Source organism: Podarcis pityusensis (assembly GCF_964106645.2).
Source record: "Podarcis pityusensis genome assembly, chromosome: 2".
In the NCBI taxonomy this organism is placed as follows: Eukaryota; Metazoa; Chordata; class Lepidosauria; order Squamata; family Lacertidae; genus Podarcis; species Podarcis pityusensis.
This window is the reverse complement of record NC_138029.1, coordinates 38,718,887-38,736,902: the sequence shown is the minus strand read 5'-3', so window position 1 is coordinate 38,736,902 and position 18,016 is coordinate 38,718,887. Positions and strand designations below refer to the sequence as shown.

The 18,016-nt window shown below is 39.4% G+C and overlaps 1 protein-coding gene across 2 annotated transcripts in view; it reads left to right on the top strand.

Moving 5' to 3' along the window:
* The window catches only part of LOC308470374 (myosin-1B), an 87,183-nt gene that overhangs the window by 50,423 nt on the left and 18,744 nt on the right, over positions 1-18,016 (top strand). Inside the window, exons 33-40 of one of the 2 annotated variants that reach the window (XM_080993566.1) lie at positions 22-146; positions 1,079-1,387; positions 1,474-1,677; positions 2,858-2,983; positions 3,076-3,246; positions 3,338-3,442; positions 3,561-3,656; positions 4,490-5,607. In XM_080993566.1, coding sequence (XP_080849692.1) covers positions 22-146; positions 1,079-1,387; positions 1,474-1,677; positions 2,858-2,983; positions 3,076-3,246; positions 3,338-3,442; positions 3,561-3,656; positions 4,490-4,645 — 1,292 coding nt within the window. In that variant the 3' untranslated portion in view covers positions 4,646-5,607. Of the gene's footprint in view, positions 1-21; positions 147-1,078; positions 1,388-1,473; positions 1,678-2,857; positions 2,984-3,075; positions 3,247-3,337; positions 3,443-3,560; positions 3,657-4,489; positions 13,575-13,774; positions 13,823-15,416; positions 15,659-15,787; positions 15,932-17,595; positions 17,753-18,016 lie in introns of those variants that run through there. The other variant, XM_080993565.1, reaches the window with a different exon arrangement.

The following is an 18,016-nucleotide window of genomic DNA, read 5'->3' as shown; positions in this document are numbered from 1 at the left end:
TTCTTTGTGTGAAACTAACAGAGGAGATATCTGACCTCACGGAACAGATCGCTGAGGGTGGAAAGGCCATCCATGAATTAGAGAAAGTGAAGAAGCAGATTGAGCAAGAGAAATCTGAACTGCAGGCTTCTCTAGAGGAAGCTGAGGTAAACAATACAATTATGCATAATGAAAAGACACAGATTATTGATCTGTAATACTGTGAAATAATTGAAGAGGCAACCAGAAGGATGATGATAAGATAAGAACATTGCTGGATCAGACTGAAGGTCCATTTAATCCTACAATCTGCTTTTTACTTGGAGGTCCACAAGCAGGGCATGAAGGCAATAGTCCAATCCTGTTGTTGTTCAGTGTCACAAATGGGACCTGCAACAAAATGCTGCAATGTGGAGTTCTCTTGTTTAGTATTTCAATCCATCGGTCAGCAATGCCTTCTTCCATTCCATTCCATTCCCTGCCCTTCAGCCATCAACATTCTGTGGTCATTGAGCAAGCTCTGCTCTCTTGTAGGCTGCTTCTGAGTCCCACCCTTTTTTGCACTTCTGCAAACATTGCTGTTCCCTCAGATCTTCTGATACTTCCCTCTTATGTGCAGATGGTACTGTTTTGGCTGAGTAACTGTTAGCACTCATGCATGGCCATTGGAAATAGAAGCATTATTGTATGCTTACAGCTATTTTTTACCCCATCCTCTTTTGATGAAGTGGAACATTTACACCTTCATCCCTTACAGATGCTCCCCAGTTCTTGTCAGCTTTTCCCCAAAGGTCAGTTTAAAAGCCACTCTGTGACCTTTAGAATTTTAAGTACCAGCTGTCTAGTTCTATTTTGGTACAAGTGAAGACCATCCTTTAATTCAGGTTCAACTTATGTCAAGATGTCCCCAGGTCAAGTTCTGAATACCTAGCTGAACATGCAACAGGTAGCATTTCTGAGATGGCTTGCTTTGAGTATGGAAATGTGGTGAATACACTGCTAAATAGTATATTCAATATAATGTTGAGCGTACTTCAATAAGGAAACAGCTGTCAAATTAAGTCCATTATTAACAGCTGTCATAAATGGTTTTCTTAAGGCCTCACTGGAACACGAAGAAGGCAAAATCCTCCGCATCCAGCTTGAGCTCAACCAGGTGAAGGCTGACATTGACAGGAGAATTGCAGAGAAGGATGAGGAAATTGATCAGCTGAAGAGGAATCACCTGAGAGTTGTGGAGTCCATGCAGAGCACACTGGACGCTGAGATCAGGAGCAGGAATGATGCCCTGAGAATAAAGAAGAAGATGGAGGGAGATCTGAATGAAATGGAAATCCAGCTGAGCCATGCCAACCGCCAAGCTGCTGAAGCACAGAAGAACCTCAGGAACACCCAAGGAATACTTAAGGTACATATATATTTCTGTAATCAGGATACAGTTGTGATATTGTGCAAAGAATGGTCTCACAATAATATCTCAATATCATTTTTTAGGACACCCAGATACATTTGGATGAAGCTATGAGAAGCCAGGAAGATCTGAAGGAGCAAGTGGCCATGGTTGAGCGCAGAGCTAATCTGATGCAGGCTGAGATTGAGGAGCTCCGTGCAGCTCTGGAACAGACAGAGAGGGGCAGGAAAATAGCAGAACAGGAACTTCTGGATGCCAGTGAGCGCGTGCAACTTCTTCACACCCAGGTGAGCTTCTAATATGTAATGGGCACACACAAGGACATGGGGATAAGCCAGTGGGGAAAGCCAGATGTAGGCTCTGCTCCAGAAATAAAGAGATTGTTGCTAATGAGTAAATAGGCAATTAACCTACTCATCACCACACAGTCTCTTTTTCTCATCATATTAAGAATCACTACTGTCAAGGGACATGAAGTGGATGTTGGTACTCAATTAAGACCTTGAAGGGAACTCATTTATTTATTAAGCACGTTTTTAGCAAACCCTTTAGCCAATAAATGTCCCAGAAAAGTTTACGTAAAATCAATAACAAACAAAATAGTCATAGGAAGGTGATTTACAAGGCATGACTCGAGAAGAAAAAGGCATAAGGAGGGAAGAGGAAAACAGGCACCAGTTATTAAAGTAGCATAGTTGTTATAATGACCAGATAGAATGGAAACAGTTTAGTAAGAGGAGCCAAATGAAGCTGGTCTCCTCATGGAGTTGATGTAGCGGTCCTCATTTCTATGTTTCCTTCTGATGCTGCCTGATAGAATGATAGTTGCTTGGCAGGAACCTGATGAAATAACCAAGTAACAGTTGAGGGTAGGGATAAATGAATCTTTCTGTTTTGATTTCTCTCCGTTTCTCATTTTTCCAATCTTCAGTTCACTAAGTTTCCTCATCAGTTTGTATTTTTAAAAAAGTAACACAAAATTTGTATTATTATTATTATTAGAAACAATAGCAGCAGCATTTTAGTGTGCCTTTCTCTTAATATGCACATTTCTGTATGCAAGCAATTTTCCCTAATATAATACATTTGGTATGTCATTCTCACTGATAAATGCATCTTTATTCACACATCCTCAATATGTTTTTCTGCACACATTTTTTGCATCACAAACTTCAGAGAAGGGCACATTTTGAAATATAGATGTATTTAAGTTTTACACATGGTTTCAGGATGTGTGAATTAAAATGTAAACCAAACCAAATTCCTTTCCCATTCCCTAGTTGAGGGAGGGGGGAGCCCAACAGAGCTGGTTTCTGCACCATAGGTATGCTGGGGAAATGTTTGTGGCTCATTTCCGAGTACCTGCAATTGTACTCAGCATCATTCTTTTGTACAAAATGCAAGCAATGTGCATGACATATTTAGGCTTGGTCCTTTACGAAAACTATGATCTCCCATTCTGTATAGAATACCAGCTTGATCAACACCAAGAAGAAGCTGGAAACAGACATCTCACAAATCCAGAGTGAAGTGGAAGAGACTATTCAGGAAGCCCGCAATGCAGAAGAGAAAGCCAAGAAAGCCATCACTGATGTGAGTTGGGCAGATTTTCTTTTGAAACTATAATCCTGCTTGCAGTTGGCATGGCTGGTTTCCTAAACTGGGGAAAAATTCTCTATTAATAGGCAGCCATGATGGCTGAGGAACTCAAGAAGGAACAAGACACCAGTGCCCACTTGGAGAGGATGAAGAAGAACCTGGACCAGACAGTGAAGGACTTGCAGCATCGTCTTGATGAGGCAGAACAGCTGGCAATGAAGGGTGGCAAGAAGCAGCTCCAGAAACTGGAGCACAGAGTATGTATTTCTTGTAAACAAGTTCACTCAGTTCTACTTCTTGAACAAATTGACCAGCTGGACAGCTAATGGCTAATTCCATTTTCCCCAGGTACGTGAGCTGGAAGCTGAAGTTGAGAATGAGCAGAAGCGCAGTGCCGATGCTATCAAGGGTGTGCGCAAATATGAGAGACGTGTAAAGGAACTAACCTACCAGGTGAGGACAGATATATTTTTTCTGCATCTTTTGGAGGAACTGGTAAAAGCATTTTATAATCAGATGTACTCATGTTGTTTTCTTTTCTTTTGTGAAAAAAATATCCTGCTCTGTCCAGTCTGAGGAAGACCGAAAGAATGTTCTTAGACTCCAGGACCTGGTTGACAAGTTGCAGATGAAAGTGAAAGCATACAAGAGACAATCTGAAGAAGCTGTAAGTATTATTCTGAACTTGCTGTAGCTTGAGCTAGAATTATGAAGGTAAATTTGATATAGCAAAGGTTTCATTTCTATCAATAAGTACAAAATGAATTAGTCTCCATGTGGCAGAATTAGTTGCATGAAACAGGGGAGTTTCACATAAGTGAGACTTATGTGAGAACAATTAGCAGTGGATTGTGCCCTCAGTAACATGAACCCAAATTTTCATAATGGGAAGATTGCAGAAACCTTGCTCATATTGTTTTTAAGAGGAGAAGATCCTTTAGCAGTCTGAGTAATTAAAGCAATACGAAATAGCAATACAGTGGTACCTCGGGCTAAATACTTAATTCGTTCCTGAGGTCCGTTCTTAACCTGAAACTGTTCTTAACCTGAAGCACCACCTTAACTAACGGAGCCTCCTGCTGCTGCCGCGCCGCCGGAGTACAATTTCTGTTCTTATCCTGAAGCAAAGTTCTTAACCTGAAGCACTATTTCTGGGTTAGCGGAGTCTGTAACCTGAAGCGTATGTAACCCGAGGTACCACTGTAGTCACTTTTGCATACCACTTTACTGTACACATTGCAGTTCACAATAAAAACTGTGCATTTCTATTAAAGACATTATCATCTCCTATAATAGTATTAAAGTGGTAATATACTGACCAATAATATCATGGGCAGGTCTGAATGTACAAAGAACAGTCAAGCTAAACCAACCAAGGTTTGGCATTATGTCCAAATGCTGCTACTGAGATTTATGCTTTCTCCTACCCTCAAAATCATTTATACTATTTAAGTGTTAAAAATCCAGTACCTAGATTCATATATTTTTATCCATTTTCAGGAGGAACAATCCAATGTGAACCTGTCTAAATTCCGCAAGATTCAGCATGAGCTGGAAGAGGCTGAAGAGCGGGCTGACATTGCTGAGTCCCAGGTTAACAAGCTCCGGGTGAAGACCCGAGAGGTGCACAAGAAAGTTGTTGTAAGCGAAGAATAAGCTCAACCAAAAGCTGTAGTGACTAAAGAGAAGCGCAAAATGTGAAGCTCTTTGTCACTTTTGTAATTATCATTGTTCAGTTTCTAGAAAATAAAGATTGTAGATTCCTTTGCAAGTTGACAAAAAAGATTTTATGCGTTGCTTTTCTATACAGTACTATTCTTTTCATAGCATTTCATGTACATCATAATTTCTGGCTAACCAAAGCTTTCTTAATTTCAGTAGTATAATTATTGAACTGGAGGAGAAGTCAGTATAGATCTTATTGTTACCATTCTTTTGAGTCAGACAGTTTTGAATGGCGAAGTCCCTTTTTTACTCCAGTTGGATTATTCTGGGCTAGGTGGTTTAAGTCTGTAATCCTAAATTCATTTCCTTGGGAGTCACTGGGACTTATTTCTAGCTAGACATGGTTAGGATGGTGGTCCAAAATCCAAGCAGGGAAGCTTAAGTGGTTTGTGGATCAAGCACTTGGTTTCCCTTTGCTTCAGTCACATTTGAGACAAATTAAATGGATTAGTACTCACAAATTTAAACATTTGAACAGGTATCCCTAAAGTAAAACAACTTCAAATGCCTGACTGAGCTGTGTACAGTCAGCTCTACTCTACAGATGATGATGATGATGATGATTCACCCACCTTTCACCCTAAGGCCCCAAGGCATGTTACAACAATTTAAAATACAATATTAAAAACAGTGACCACAAACAGTGACACAAACTGTTACATCCAGTGAAGTTATTCAACAGTGATTAGTAAGTCTTTCCTCATCAGATAATGACAAGCATGCATGTTTTGAAATTTCACAAGAGAACAAAAAAAGGTACAGCGTTCTTAGATTAAGCTGCAAAATAAATATTTTCTGGTGGAGAGGGGGGAACTCCCATTAAAACTTGTAATATATTGGTTCTTCACCAAAGAAAGTCAGTCAGGATGAGAAAAGAACTTCAACTTTATTTTTTTTTTAAAAAAAACACCTTTCAAAACACCAGCAAAGTGAATACAGAAGATAAATATCAAAGCATCTTGGAAGTAAGCAGGGATAATAAAATATGACATTTATCCTTTAGTATGATGCTTTCATCTATCATGGGTTGAGCCCATACCTTCCAGTGTTTCTCAGATGAAAACAGGGATGTTCTAGTCTGCATCTCCTGCATTTTGATCTCACTGCACATAAAGATGTCATATACACATACACACCTGTCACCTTGAGCAAACTGCAACCTCTCCGCCAAACCTACCTCACTAGATTATTGTAAAGAAAAAACGTGCGAGGGAAGTGATCGTGTATACGACCTTCAACAGATAAATGGAATGAAATAATTTTTTTGTGGTAAGCTGCATTGAGTCCCTGTTAGGGAAAAAGGTAGGATGTGTGCTCTGCTTACAAAATGAATTTGATCTGTGTGCTGCAGCTGCAGCAGCAGCAGCAGAGTCTTAGGCTATGTACACATTAGTGGCTGAAAGCAGTGCTTTTTTTCTTAAAAAATGTTTAGGGGTACTCTCATTTTGAATCAAGAAAATCACCATTTTATAGTTCAAATTGGGAAAAATAATTACAGTAAATGGACAAAAGTACAAAGCTTCACAAAATGTTTAGGGGTATGCGTACCCCTGCATCCCCCCAGAAAAAAGCACTGGCTGAAAGTGTAGCAAAGTAATCACCCACCCACCCCACCTTTAAGTTACATTTCCACTTGCCATACACATCAGAGACAAGGCAGGGATATCTTTACCAGATGCATTTTCCCTATTTGGTTTCCCCATGCCTGCAATGCGCTTCTTCTGCACACGCACAATGGATGTCCCAAATGTACATACCTCAACTTAACTGTGGCTTATGTTTTCAAATCAGACAGGAGCTGGTTTGAGGGGAAATGCATCAGACAGCATTATTTCTCAAGGGACTATATGATCCATAGCTGTCAACGTTTCCCCTTTTTTAAGGGAAATTCCTTTATTCCGAATAGGATTCCTCGCAAGAAAAGGGAAAAGTTGACAGCTATGATATGATCATGTGTACATTGCTTCAAACACCAATGAGGGAAGTGCACTGAAGCATCAAACCCCAAAGCAGGGAGTGCACGTTTCAGCAAAGTACCATCTCTGTCTCAGTATCCCCTGCCTGCTGCCTATTATACTATACTATAATACCGGTCTATTATACAAGGTGGTTGCGTATATCTAAGATTGGGGTCCTCCATTTTTCTGGGCAAGAGGCACAAATGGGAATCTAAGACACTGTTGTGGGCTCAGAATCCTCACCTACAATAAAATAAAATAAATCCCAAGCAAAACACCTATCCAGCAAAAAAAGAAAAACAAACGAAACATAAAAGAAAGCAAGGCAATCCTATCTCAACCAAAAAAAAAAAAAAAAATCAAAACCACAAAGAACTCTTCCTTCCTTTATTGAATTTATACACCACTCTTCCTTCCAAGGGAGCCCATTTTTAAAGGAAGGGCAGCACTTAGGGGGCACCAAGGGGAATGTTTGAGAGAGCTGTGATACCTACAAGTGCCATATTGGAGATGCCATGTCTGAGATAATCTATATGAATTTCTCTGTGCTCTTCAGAAAGCAGTAAATCCTTGTGAGTCGGAAACAAGACAATAGCACAACAAAAATTTCCATTTGCTTCTGGGTGCTAATTTAAAGTAACAAGAAGGATAGATCATTTTTCTGAAGGTCAAATCTAAAGCTTATGGGAAGGATGAATAATAGAATTGTAGAGTTGGAAGGGATCCCAAGGGTCATCTGGTCTAACCCCCAAATACATTTTGGATGAAATACATTTAAAAGTGCCACCTGGCTCCTGCCGTTTTTCTGCAATTCGCTGTGCCTCATTGTGGGGCAATGAATCTTCTGTTTAACAGAGTATATACAGATGAGCTATGATTATATATTTTACTTATTTATTTTATTTTTAGAACATTTCTATCCCACTTTATTACCCTCACAGGCTCTCAAACTAGTTTACAAAAGATTATCACAATAAAAATGACATTGAAGTCTGGTACAGGAACAGAAATGATATGGTGTCCTCATGATGCCAGGGTGAATCAGCTGGCACTCATCCTTGGTCTTCTTTGGTGTTGCTCTTCCTTGGTATTGCCCTACTAGGCAGTAAAGCCCACTGATGCTCTCTGAGACAAGAGAGTGGGGCTGCGCAGCTAGAACTCAGTCAGCCCATGATGGACGCAAGTTCTCCTTTGCAGTGATTCTACTCCTACTTGGACGACTTGGAATTGATGCTAGAAGATTTCTTCTTGACCACTTGGAAATTATGTTTTAGTGTTTCATCTGTTCCTCCACGTTGCTTAACATCTGAATGAAAATGGGTCAAAATCATCTGGAGATTTGGACAAAGGTGCCATTAATATGCAAATGACACTCAGCTCCATCTCTCTTTTTCATTAAATCCTGGAGAGGCAGGATGTGTTCTGAGTGCTCAGATGCAGTAATGGACTAGATCAAAGACTATAAACTAAGACTCAATCTAGACATGATGAAGGTATTGCTAGTGGATGATTCATGTTCCTATTTGAGTGGTATTCAGCATGTTCTGGAGGTATTTCCCTGCACTGATCCAACATTGTCACTGAAGGCCCGAGTGGTCTCAGTGACTCAGAGTGCCTTTTATCAGTTGCATCTGACAAATGAGCTGTGACCCAACTTGGGGATAACCTAGTTACAGTTATCCATGCTCTAGCAACTTCCTGATTAGATTACTGTAATGCATCATATTGGGCTTCCTTCGAAAGTGGCCTGGAAACTTCTAAAATCAGAATGCAAGGTTGTTAACTGAACATTTTGAGCATATTACACCAGTTCTTTATCAACACTACTGGCTTTCCACAAACAATCCCTCCCTTCCTTCAGACATATTTTGCAATTATAATTATTTTTGTTTAGACAGGACTTTACAACATGAATTTTCTTTTTGAATCCTATCAGTATTTGATGATGTTTCTAGGAATATCTTTGTGGATTTTATATGTTGTATTCCACCTTGCCACGTGCAGATGCCCTTTTAAATGTGTTGTGGAAGGCGCGATTATTGGTTTGTTTCTGTTCTTATTTTTATAATGTATTTTGTGTTTTTATATTGCAATTTTATGTTGTGAACCATCCTGAGATCTATGGGTATAGGGCAGCATACAAATTTAATTAATTAATTATTAATTATAATTGATAAATAAATAAATAAATGAATGAATGAATGAATGAATGAATGTTGGGCCTATTTGACCTTTTAATCTCTAAAGAGCTTGCGGTCAAGCTATGTGAAGGATAATTTACTCCTAACCAATGATTTTTTCCTAGAAAAAAAGGTGCCGGTACTCGCCATAAAGTTGTTACAAGTAAGTGCCACACTTTTCAACAACAACAAAGATGCCGGTACTGTGTACCCTTGAGTACCCCTGGAAAAATCACTGCTCCTAACTGAACTTTGAGGTCGTTCATTCTTTGGAGTGCCACTGCCAAGTGAGATCTGGCATGTGGCTATAAGGAAAAAAGGGTTCTCTGTGTTAGCACCCAGAGAGGCAACACCTGGTGCCAGGCAGAGACTTTTTATTCTCTCTGACTTTTAAATGGATTTTGAAATTTTGGCTTTATAAGTTTTTAAGGCCTGTTTGTATTTAACTGTATTGCTTAATCTATGCTACACTGTGCCTTAATACTGTAATTGTTTGTTATGTTTTAACAATGTTTAGGTGTGCCACTCAGAAAACTTTGGTTGTAAAGGTAGCATAAAAATACTGTTCATACATAAAAGAATAACATTGAGCACTATAGATTGTATGCTCAAACAATCAGAATATCCCTTTGGGTGTATTCAATTAAATAATTGTACAAAATGATTTCACCCTTCTCCTCCCTTGTGTGCCCCCCAGCCCCATCTTTGCTTCAGAGGGTTTGGGAACTCCCAGAGCAGACTTAGCAGTGTGCGGGGAGAAGAGGTGGGGATGTTCTATTATGCAAGGAAAAATCTTTGTGCTGAAGGAATGTTCCCCTTAGTGCTACTTTGAATATAACACTTTTGTTATGATGAATAAACATAAATGTCTTGAGAATGCCACTGGAGTAATACTGTCTTGCACCAGCTGAGTTTCTGAGTCTCGTCTTTTAAATTCTTAGAATGCCAAACACGTCTGTCAGATCGTTTTGTGCCAACCATGAAATCTGACCTCCCTAAGTTTCCCTAAGGCCCTGTCACTCAAATTCAGAGCTGCAGAATACATAGAGAAAGCTGATTAACGAAAGCCAGAGTCTGCAGTAAATTAAGAGTAACTCTTTTCTTCCTATACATACAAATGGAAGGCTGTCGTTGCATTGCCCCCATTGAAAGATTTGTAGTGCTGCATGACAATCCTGGATTTTCATGGCCACAGTGGGATAGTGGAGCAAAAGAGAAAGCAGGTTGCACAGCAGTATTGGCTATCACTTGGGAGGGAGGAGGAAGGGACACTCACAGGGGGAAAGTAGTGGTTTACAACAACAACAGCAGAGGTGTGAGTAAAGAATGGACGGAGAAAACAGAGGGGGAAAGTGGCGATTCGAAACAATGGCAGATATTTGAATAGACGTGGTGGGGTGGGGGAGTGGCAATTTCAAATAAGGTCAGAGTACAGTGAGAAGGAATTTGGGAAAGGCTATGTTGCATTAGCCTATTGGTGTTAGCATCCGTGTTGTACCCATCTTTGTTTCCCCCCCGTTAAAGTTGTTTGCTTTGGGGTTTTTCCTTTAAAAAACCCTCAGTATCCTTCTATACCTGCTTTACTCAAATCTCTACCATTGTTTAATGGTAGACAATTTCCCTCTCAGTGTTTCACACTGACAGGAAAACAATGGCTGTTTTAAATTTCTCTTTCCATTATTCAGCTGCCTCATGTAAGAGGTATAATGGAAGCAAAGCCTGCAAATATTCTATTGTAACTTCCAGAAATCATGTATTTCACTCCTGGTACCATGTGTTGTGTTTAACATGAAGTTCCAGATTCAACATAGCAATTTAGAAGAGATACTTTATTAACAAGCAAGCACACATATATATACAGCACCTATAAACCGAACTTAACATTCTCTAGCTGAATAATCTGACAGGCTTGCACAGTTCATCTTAACTGTACAGTAACATATATCAGCATGGAGTATATGTGCAAAGGGGGCTGCAGAATAGGAGATGAAGGCATGAAAATGGGAACAGTAAGAACATAGCAAAGAGAAACTAGAAATCTGTGTAAGACAAAATAATAGGCTGAATCTCAGGTTTCTCATATACAGATTTTGATGTTGAATATTTTCCAGTTATTTCCTGTATGTTAGGAATTCTCCAGATAGTTGATATATGTAATATTCCACGATCAGCAGTTCACAAAGAAGGTTGCAGTTACGACTCAAAATTAAATTCCTTCTTGTCCTTCTGCTGGCAGGTGAAGATTTTCTTGTAACCAACAGGCTTTTGGGAATGGACTGCTTTTAACGAAAGTGCTGGTGCTATGCTGTTTTACTGTCATTATTGGTAGGGTTTTAATAGATTTTATATAGATTTAATTTTATCAGTGTTCAATTGTTTTTTAATTATTGTTTTACTATGTTTTTAGCAGTTCTCATTTTTTTCTGTAAGCCACCTCAAGTCCCCATGTGAAAATGTAGAGTATTTATTTACTTATTTTATTAATTAGCAGCAGCAGCAAGATGTAAGCCATATATTTTTGTTTTAAAGCATGAGAATGGTATAAAATGTAATTCTTGCATTTAGATTTGTTTGGGGATTAAGTGGTTAATTTGTTATGCCTGACCTGTCTGAGGATCAAAGGGGAGGTAAAATTCAATTAATATGTGGTGGTTGTCATACAGGCATTGTTTGTAGCTGAGAATTGGGACACTAATTTAGGGATTGCAAGTCACAATGGTGAAAGTCAGAAACTAGCTTTGGTTGACAGTTTCAAGGCAGAATCTGGGAGACAAAGGATGAGCAAATCAAGGTGTGATATCAGGTTACAAAGGGAACATAGCTAAAATTTAACCTGTGGCTTTTCATGGGTGTGTAGTACCATCTTTGAATATTTTCTCTCATTTTAGTTGACACTGACCAAAAAGGTCTTTCCATGGCTTTTTTTCTGGCCAGAACTTGCCAGAACTCAGTTCTGGCAGCTCTCAGGTATGTGCTATTGCCATTATAAGAGAACAAGGCACCTTTTTTCTAGAAAAATAGCACTGGTCTTTTTCATCCCATTGGGTGACTGTGCAGAAGAAGACTGTGAGTAGTTTCAAACCACCTTTTTTGCTTTCCTCAATTCTTTTACCATTATTGTGCTTCATTTCTGCACCTCCATTTCTACAAGGTCCATCAACTTATTATGAATGGCTTCTCTCTCACACATCCAGTGCCACTTTGCAGACCAAGAAAACAGAAACTAGAAGTTTCAGTAAAAGGATTAAGGAACACAAAAGTAAGATAGTGGATTGTGAAGAACTGAGAAGCAGGGAAGGAAGAAAAATGTGGAGTGGAGAGAGGGAAAGACTGTAGGTCAAATTTGGTCAACTATGTAATATGCAGCCATGTATCTTGTTTTTCCTTAAATAATTACAGGAATGGGAAAACATAATTCTTACTGGGAAAGCACCGTGGTTATCTGTCACTCCCACACCATGATCAGACCTGGGATAGCTCAGTCGGTACAGCGTGAGACTCTTAATCTCAAAGTCATGGGATCAAGCACTGCGTTGGGCAAAAGATTCCCGCAAGGCAGAGGGTTGGACTAGATGAGCCTCAGGGTCCCTTCCAACCATATGATTCTATGAAAACTGAGATTAGCCCTCCAAGTTTGGCTAGGACTCTTAGGAAAAGAGTCTTTCACAAGGCTCCTAGCTGTGCAGGGTTGCGTGTGTGATATAGAGTGTGTGTCTCTATTCTGATCATGGTGGAAATGAAAAAGTATCCCTACGTGTGCTCTGCCTTCCCAGTAAGCACTAGGCTCCCCCATGGCTGTAATTATTTAAGAAGAAACAAGATAGTTAGCAACATGCTATGTTATTTAGCAAATGTCTAGCCTGTGTATGTCTCCTAGCCTTATAAACTGTGTTTTTGCAACCAGATGCTTGCTGGAGCAGCCAAAATGAGAGTATCCCTAAACATTTTTTAAGGGGGAAAAAGCACTCATTTAATCTATAACAGTACAGTATTTCACAGTTAACATTCAATGGTGCTTAACATATGTATTTGGTGTCTGGCAAGCAACTGTATTCAGTATCTGACAGCACATGACAGATTACACACAGTGGTGTTTATTTGATGGTGTTTGATAGCTCACAGCTTGCAAAATTTCATATTTGATGCTTGCCAAAAAAGAGCATATTTGACTAAAGTACTGACATTTCAATACTTCAGATGAATTTGAATTTTCCTAATCGAAATTTGAAAAAAGTAAAATTGGAAAAATTAGCAAATTTCAAATTACTACAAATATTTATTTCAGCTTCACTATGCACTCACCAGCCTTCTCCTCTTCTCTCCTTACCAGTTAAAACATATTTACTGCCATTCATTCTATCATAAGCATATGGGTTTCCTTTGAGCAATATGTTGCACTCCCACTGAACCCTAACAGCATCAGATGCATATATTTCTCTCCTCTACCAGAACACAAAATTGGTATCAGGATCAGACCATAATATATAGGCTGCCACCCACTCTTCCCTCCTCTTGTCAATTTATTTTTAGATTGATTCATGGAGCTGAAAGATCTAATTATATCTGTTCGCGTCAAATATGAATGGAAATCTTGCTGGGAGTTAAGGCTGCCAAAAAGGTTTTGACCGAAGAAAGAAGAGGAGGCTGCTGTGTATGCAAATCACTTCCTATATAAGTAGTCTTGGGACCAGCCTCTCATGTCCTTGCACCAACAGCTTAAAGGTAAGAGTGTGAGAAGCTCGAGTTTAAAAGGAATAGAATCTCACCCTGAATTCTTCACATCCCAGTACATTCCTGCTGCATTTGACATTTCTGAGCACAGATAGCCTGTGTCAATAGGGATTTAAAATCTGCCCATCAGTTGCTACTCTATAATTTATTACTGGACCTTTGATAAAGGATCTATCATTTTTATTTTACAGTATTGGGCAGCTCAACCCTGCTTTACAGTCCACCTGATACCACACAAGGTAAGACACTGATTTATTAATTCCCTGGGGAAAGTCAGATACATGGTAGGAAAGGATCTGCATGTTTTTCAGTGGGTTAATTGCTTCCTCCCAACCTTTATGGAACATGTATAGCTATATCAAATTTTGTTATAAAGCAGCATTCCACTTAGCAGGAGGAAGTCAATTTTGGGAACTGGCCTTGAATATACTGATTCTTTTACTATCCCCTCTAATAGAACATCTGCCATAGCACAAACCCATGGGTCAAATTCTGAAAGGATGCACTATGGTAGGGAATCACAGTCTGCATCATGCCATGTATGTATAAAGGCCATAGTCTATATGGCTGTATGAATAATTTTGACATGGGGTTCTACTGTGCAGGGAGTACACAATTCCTGCTGAAAGTTGTATGGTTTCTAATTTAATTGTAAACATAACAGGTAGCAGTGTAGAAGGGCTGTAGCTCAGTTGTAGAGCATCTGTTTTGCATACAGAAGGTCCCAAGTTTGATATCTGACAACTCCGGGTAGGACTGGGAATGTCCCATCTAAAACCCTGGACAATACTATGGACAATACTATGGACAATACTGACCTAGATGGACCAATGGTTTGACTTGGTATAAGGCAGCTTCCTAAGTTAATCCTGCTTGACAGAACTTCTTGCTTGTTGGCACACGAAAGGACACAATAATACAGTTCAAGCTACAAACTCCTGCAATTCCAGCATTCAAGTTCCTAACAGAGCGGGCTGAAGTAGCTCAATCTGGATGAGTCTGTAGGGGATGAAATCTAGTATCTGATTTTATAGAGGGATAGTTAGTTGTCTTGTAATAAACAGCAGTCTTGAGGCACCTTAGTCTATTGTGCACTGATAAAACAGTAAAGTGTAAACCACTTGAACTAAAATGATAGTCTTTGGCTAGTTATAAATATAAGATACAAAAAGAGAACAATTATTATTTGTATATTTATGAATCACCTTTTGCATCTTAAGACATAAAAACTAAAATAGTTTTAAAAACAGTACAAAACCAACTGGAGATAGGCATTGAATTTTGTTTTTAATCAAAATAATATTATATTCTAACTCATATCATAAGAAAGAAAACAGTAGCCTTGCTCTGATAAGCACAGTCTAGTCACTTTAATCTTCTTCCTTATTGGCTACAAAAAAAAAAAGAATTTATGTGATAATTTATACTGTATCCTTCAACTGCAGTATCAATTCCTAGGGTGGCTTACAAAATATTAAAAATGACCAAAGCAAACAATAAATCAACCAACCAACCAACCAACCAACCTACCTACCTACCAATAAGGTAATTTGACCCTGGCAGTTCCTTCAGCTTCTGCAGTTTATATAATCCGGTGTAATGGATGACTGAACAAATTCCACAGACCTGAAAATATCTAGATTTCAGGATTCAGAATCTATAGGTGCCAAGTATATGGTATTCCATATGAAAAGTAGGACCTTGGTTCTAAGTGCTAATGGAGCTGGATGTTGCCAACTCTCTGAAATACAGGATGTAACACCAAAGGAAAAGTTGTATATTGGACGTATGTCCACATTTTCTTTACATGATTCATATTTTTCTTTCCTTCAGCTTTTTGTTTGCTGAGCTGCGTGCTATAAACCGCAGTCATGTCTTCAGACGCGGAGATGGCCATCTTCGGGCCAGCTGCCCCCTATCTACGAAAGCCAGAAAAAGAGAGAATTGAGGCCCAGAACAAGCCCTTTGATGCAAAGAATTCAGTCTTTGTGACAGATCCTAAGATATCTTATGTGAAGGCCAGTGTCACAGCCAGGGAAGGAGGGAAGGTCACAGTCAAGACGGAAAACGGAGAAGTGAGTAGAAGGAATGCATTGTTAAAATTGCCTCATCTCTACTTTTTAAGATGATATAAATTGGCCTTTTGTTTGGTTGGCTGTCTGTCCTATATTTGTTCATCTTCCATTTAATCCCTTTCCTCCCAGTCTGTAACAGTCAAGGAAGATCAAGTCTTTTCTATGAATCCTCCCAAATATGACAAAATTGAGGACATGGCCATGATGACCCACCTCCATGAACCTGCTGTCCTGTATAACCTCAAAGAGCGTTATGCAGCCTGGATGATCTATGTAAGTATATTCTGAAGTAACATGCCTCTCTCTTTTTATGGTGGAACTAGATTTTAATATAGGGGTGAGGAAGTCTGTGGCTCTCCAGATGAGACTCTAACTCCCAGAAACTCCACCTAGCATGATCAGTGGACAGTGTGTTGTAATACAGTTATATTTGGAGGGCCATAGGCAGTTCTGACTTTGGGGCAGAAGTCCAGGGTCCCTTGCAGCAAAATGCCCTCCAAGTGCAGCAGGGCTAGCTTACCACATTTTGAAGTACATGAAGTAATGCACGTTACCATCTAAAGAAGTAGCCTCATAAGACCAATGCCTAAAATTAGCTAACTGCACTTCTGGTCACAGGTTTCCTACCTCTGCTTTAAGACCTCCCAAATATCACTTTCTTCTCTCACACCACACAACCATGTTAGGTTTCTATCTTGTATCAGTTAGCCAGTTTGTATTGCTCTTTTGTGGGCAAAGTAACTATTAGCTGCCAGATCCTATATTATGTTCCTAGTGTCTTGTATCAATCAAGGACAGGAATGTAGCAAAAGTCTACTCACATACAGTGGTACCTCGGGTTACAGACACTTCAGGTTACAAACACTTCAGGTTACAGACTCTGCTAACCCAGAAATAGTACCTCGGGTTAAGAACTTTGCTTCAGGATGAGAACAGAAATTGAGCGGCAGCCGCGTAAGGCCCCATTACCTAAAGTGGTACCTCAGGTTAAGAACAGTTTCAGATTAAGAACAGACCCCGGAACGGATTAAGTTCTTAACCAGAGATACCACTGTATTTGATTTCTCTTCTTCTTTTCTTTTCTTTTCTTTTCTTTTCTTTTCTTTTCTTTTCTTTTCTTTTTTCTTTTCTTTTCTTTTCTTTTCTTTTCTCTTCTCTCTTCCCTCATTCCCAATGATAAACATCCTGTCCTAAGTATATATCCCTGAATATCCTGCTCAGCTCAAAGTTCCTTAGTTCGGGAATTATATACAATTGACTCACAATTTTTGCAGGGGTTACATTCTGGGGGGTTGTGCATAAAACCAAAATTGTGTATAGCCAAAACAACTCTGAAACTGCCCCCACTTTACTATCCCTACCTTTCTGAAGCCAGTGTGCCAAGCATGCCTTGCCTCCCATGCAAGGCAAAGAGCATCTAAGCTCTCCATCTTGCTTACTATGCTCTGAGAGGTCTTGGGTGGCCCCTGCAATATCCTGTCAGCGCCTTTCAGAGCCTGTGTGAGACCTTCCCAGACCCTAGTAAGCAAATTTGAGAACTCTTTTCATGCCAGGAAAACCTGCTCCAGGAAGAGCTTTAAAGCAATCTGCATTATGGGCATTTAATCTGTGTGATTTCAGCTCTCCGGTCACCAAGTATGTGAATCTGCAATTGTGCAAGTTAAATTTGTACAAGTTGTGAGCTAACTGCATTTTAAACTCTATTGGGAATATTAAAAAAATCAACAATAGGCTCCTCTGTTGGCTAGCAAGGCCGCTCTTACACCTTAATAACTGTTGATATATACTATTGTTGTACTGTGTATTTTGGATCTATGGACCACAATAAAGCTCTCTCTCTCTCTCTCTCTGTGTGTGTGTGTGTGTGTGTGTGTGTGTGTGTGCGTGCATTACAATAGACAGGATAAAACAAGCTAGATATGTTTTTCTTCTTCCAGACCTATTCAGGTCTCTTCTGCGTCACTGTCAATCCATACAAGTGGCTGCCAGTGTACAACCCAGAAGTGGTATCTGCCTACAGAGGCAAAAAGCGTCAAGAGGCCCCTCCCCACATCTTCTCCATCTCTGACAATGCCTATCAGTTCATGTTAACTGGTGAGTATATGGATCTCTTTGAAAGAGTGAACATTTTCTCAAGAGAAACCTTAATAACTTTCCTAGGAAATGTGGAGGTCTGTTAAGATAGCATATAGAGAAGCATTAGAAAGCTGGCTCAAAACAAATTAAGAAGTTCCCTAATCATGCTAATACCTGTAGTCCAATTCCTGCTCAAAAAGTAACGTTGGCTCATTTTTTCACCAAAAAAGAATACAAAACTTAAAAATCAACAATTATTGACAAGAAGAAAAAATACCAATA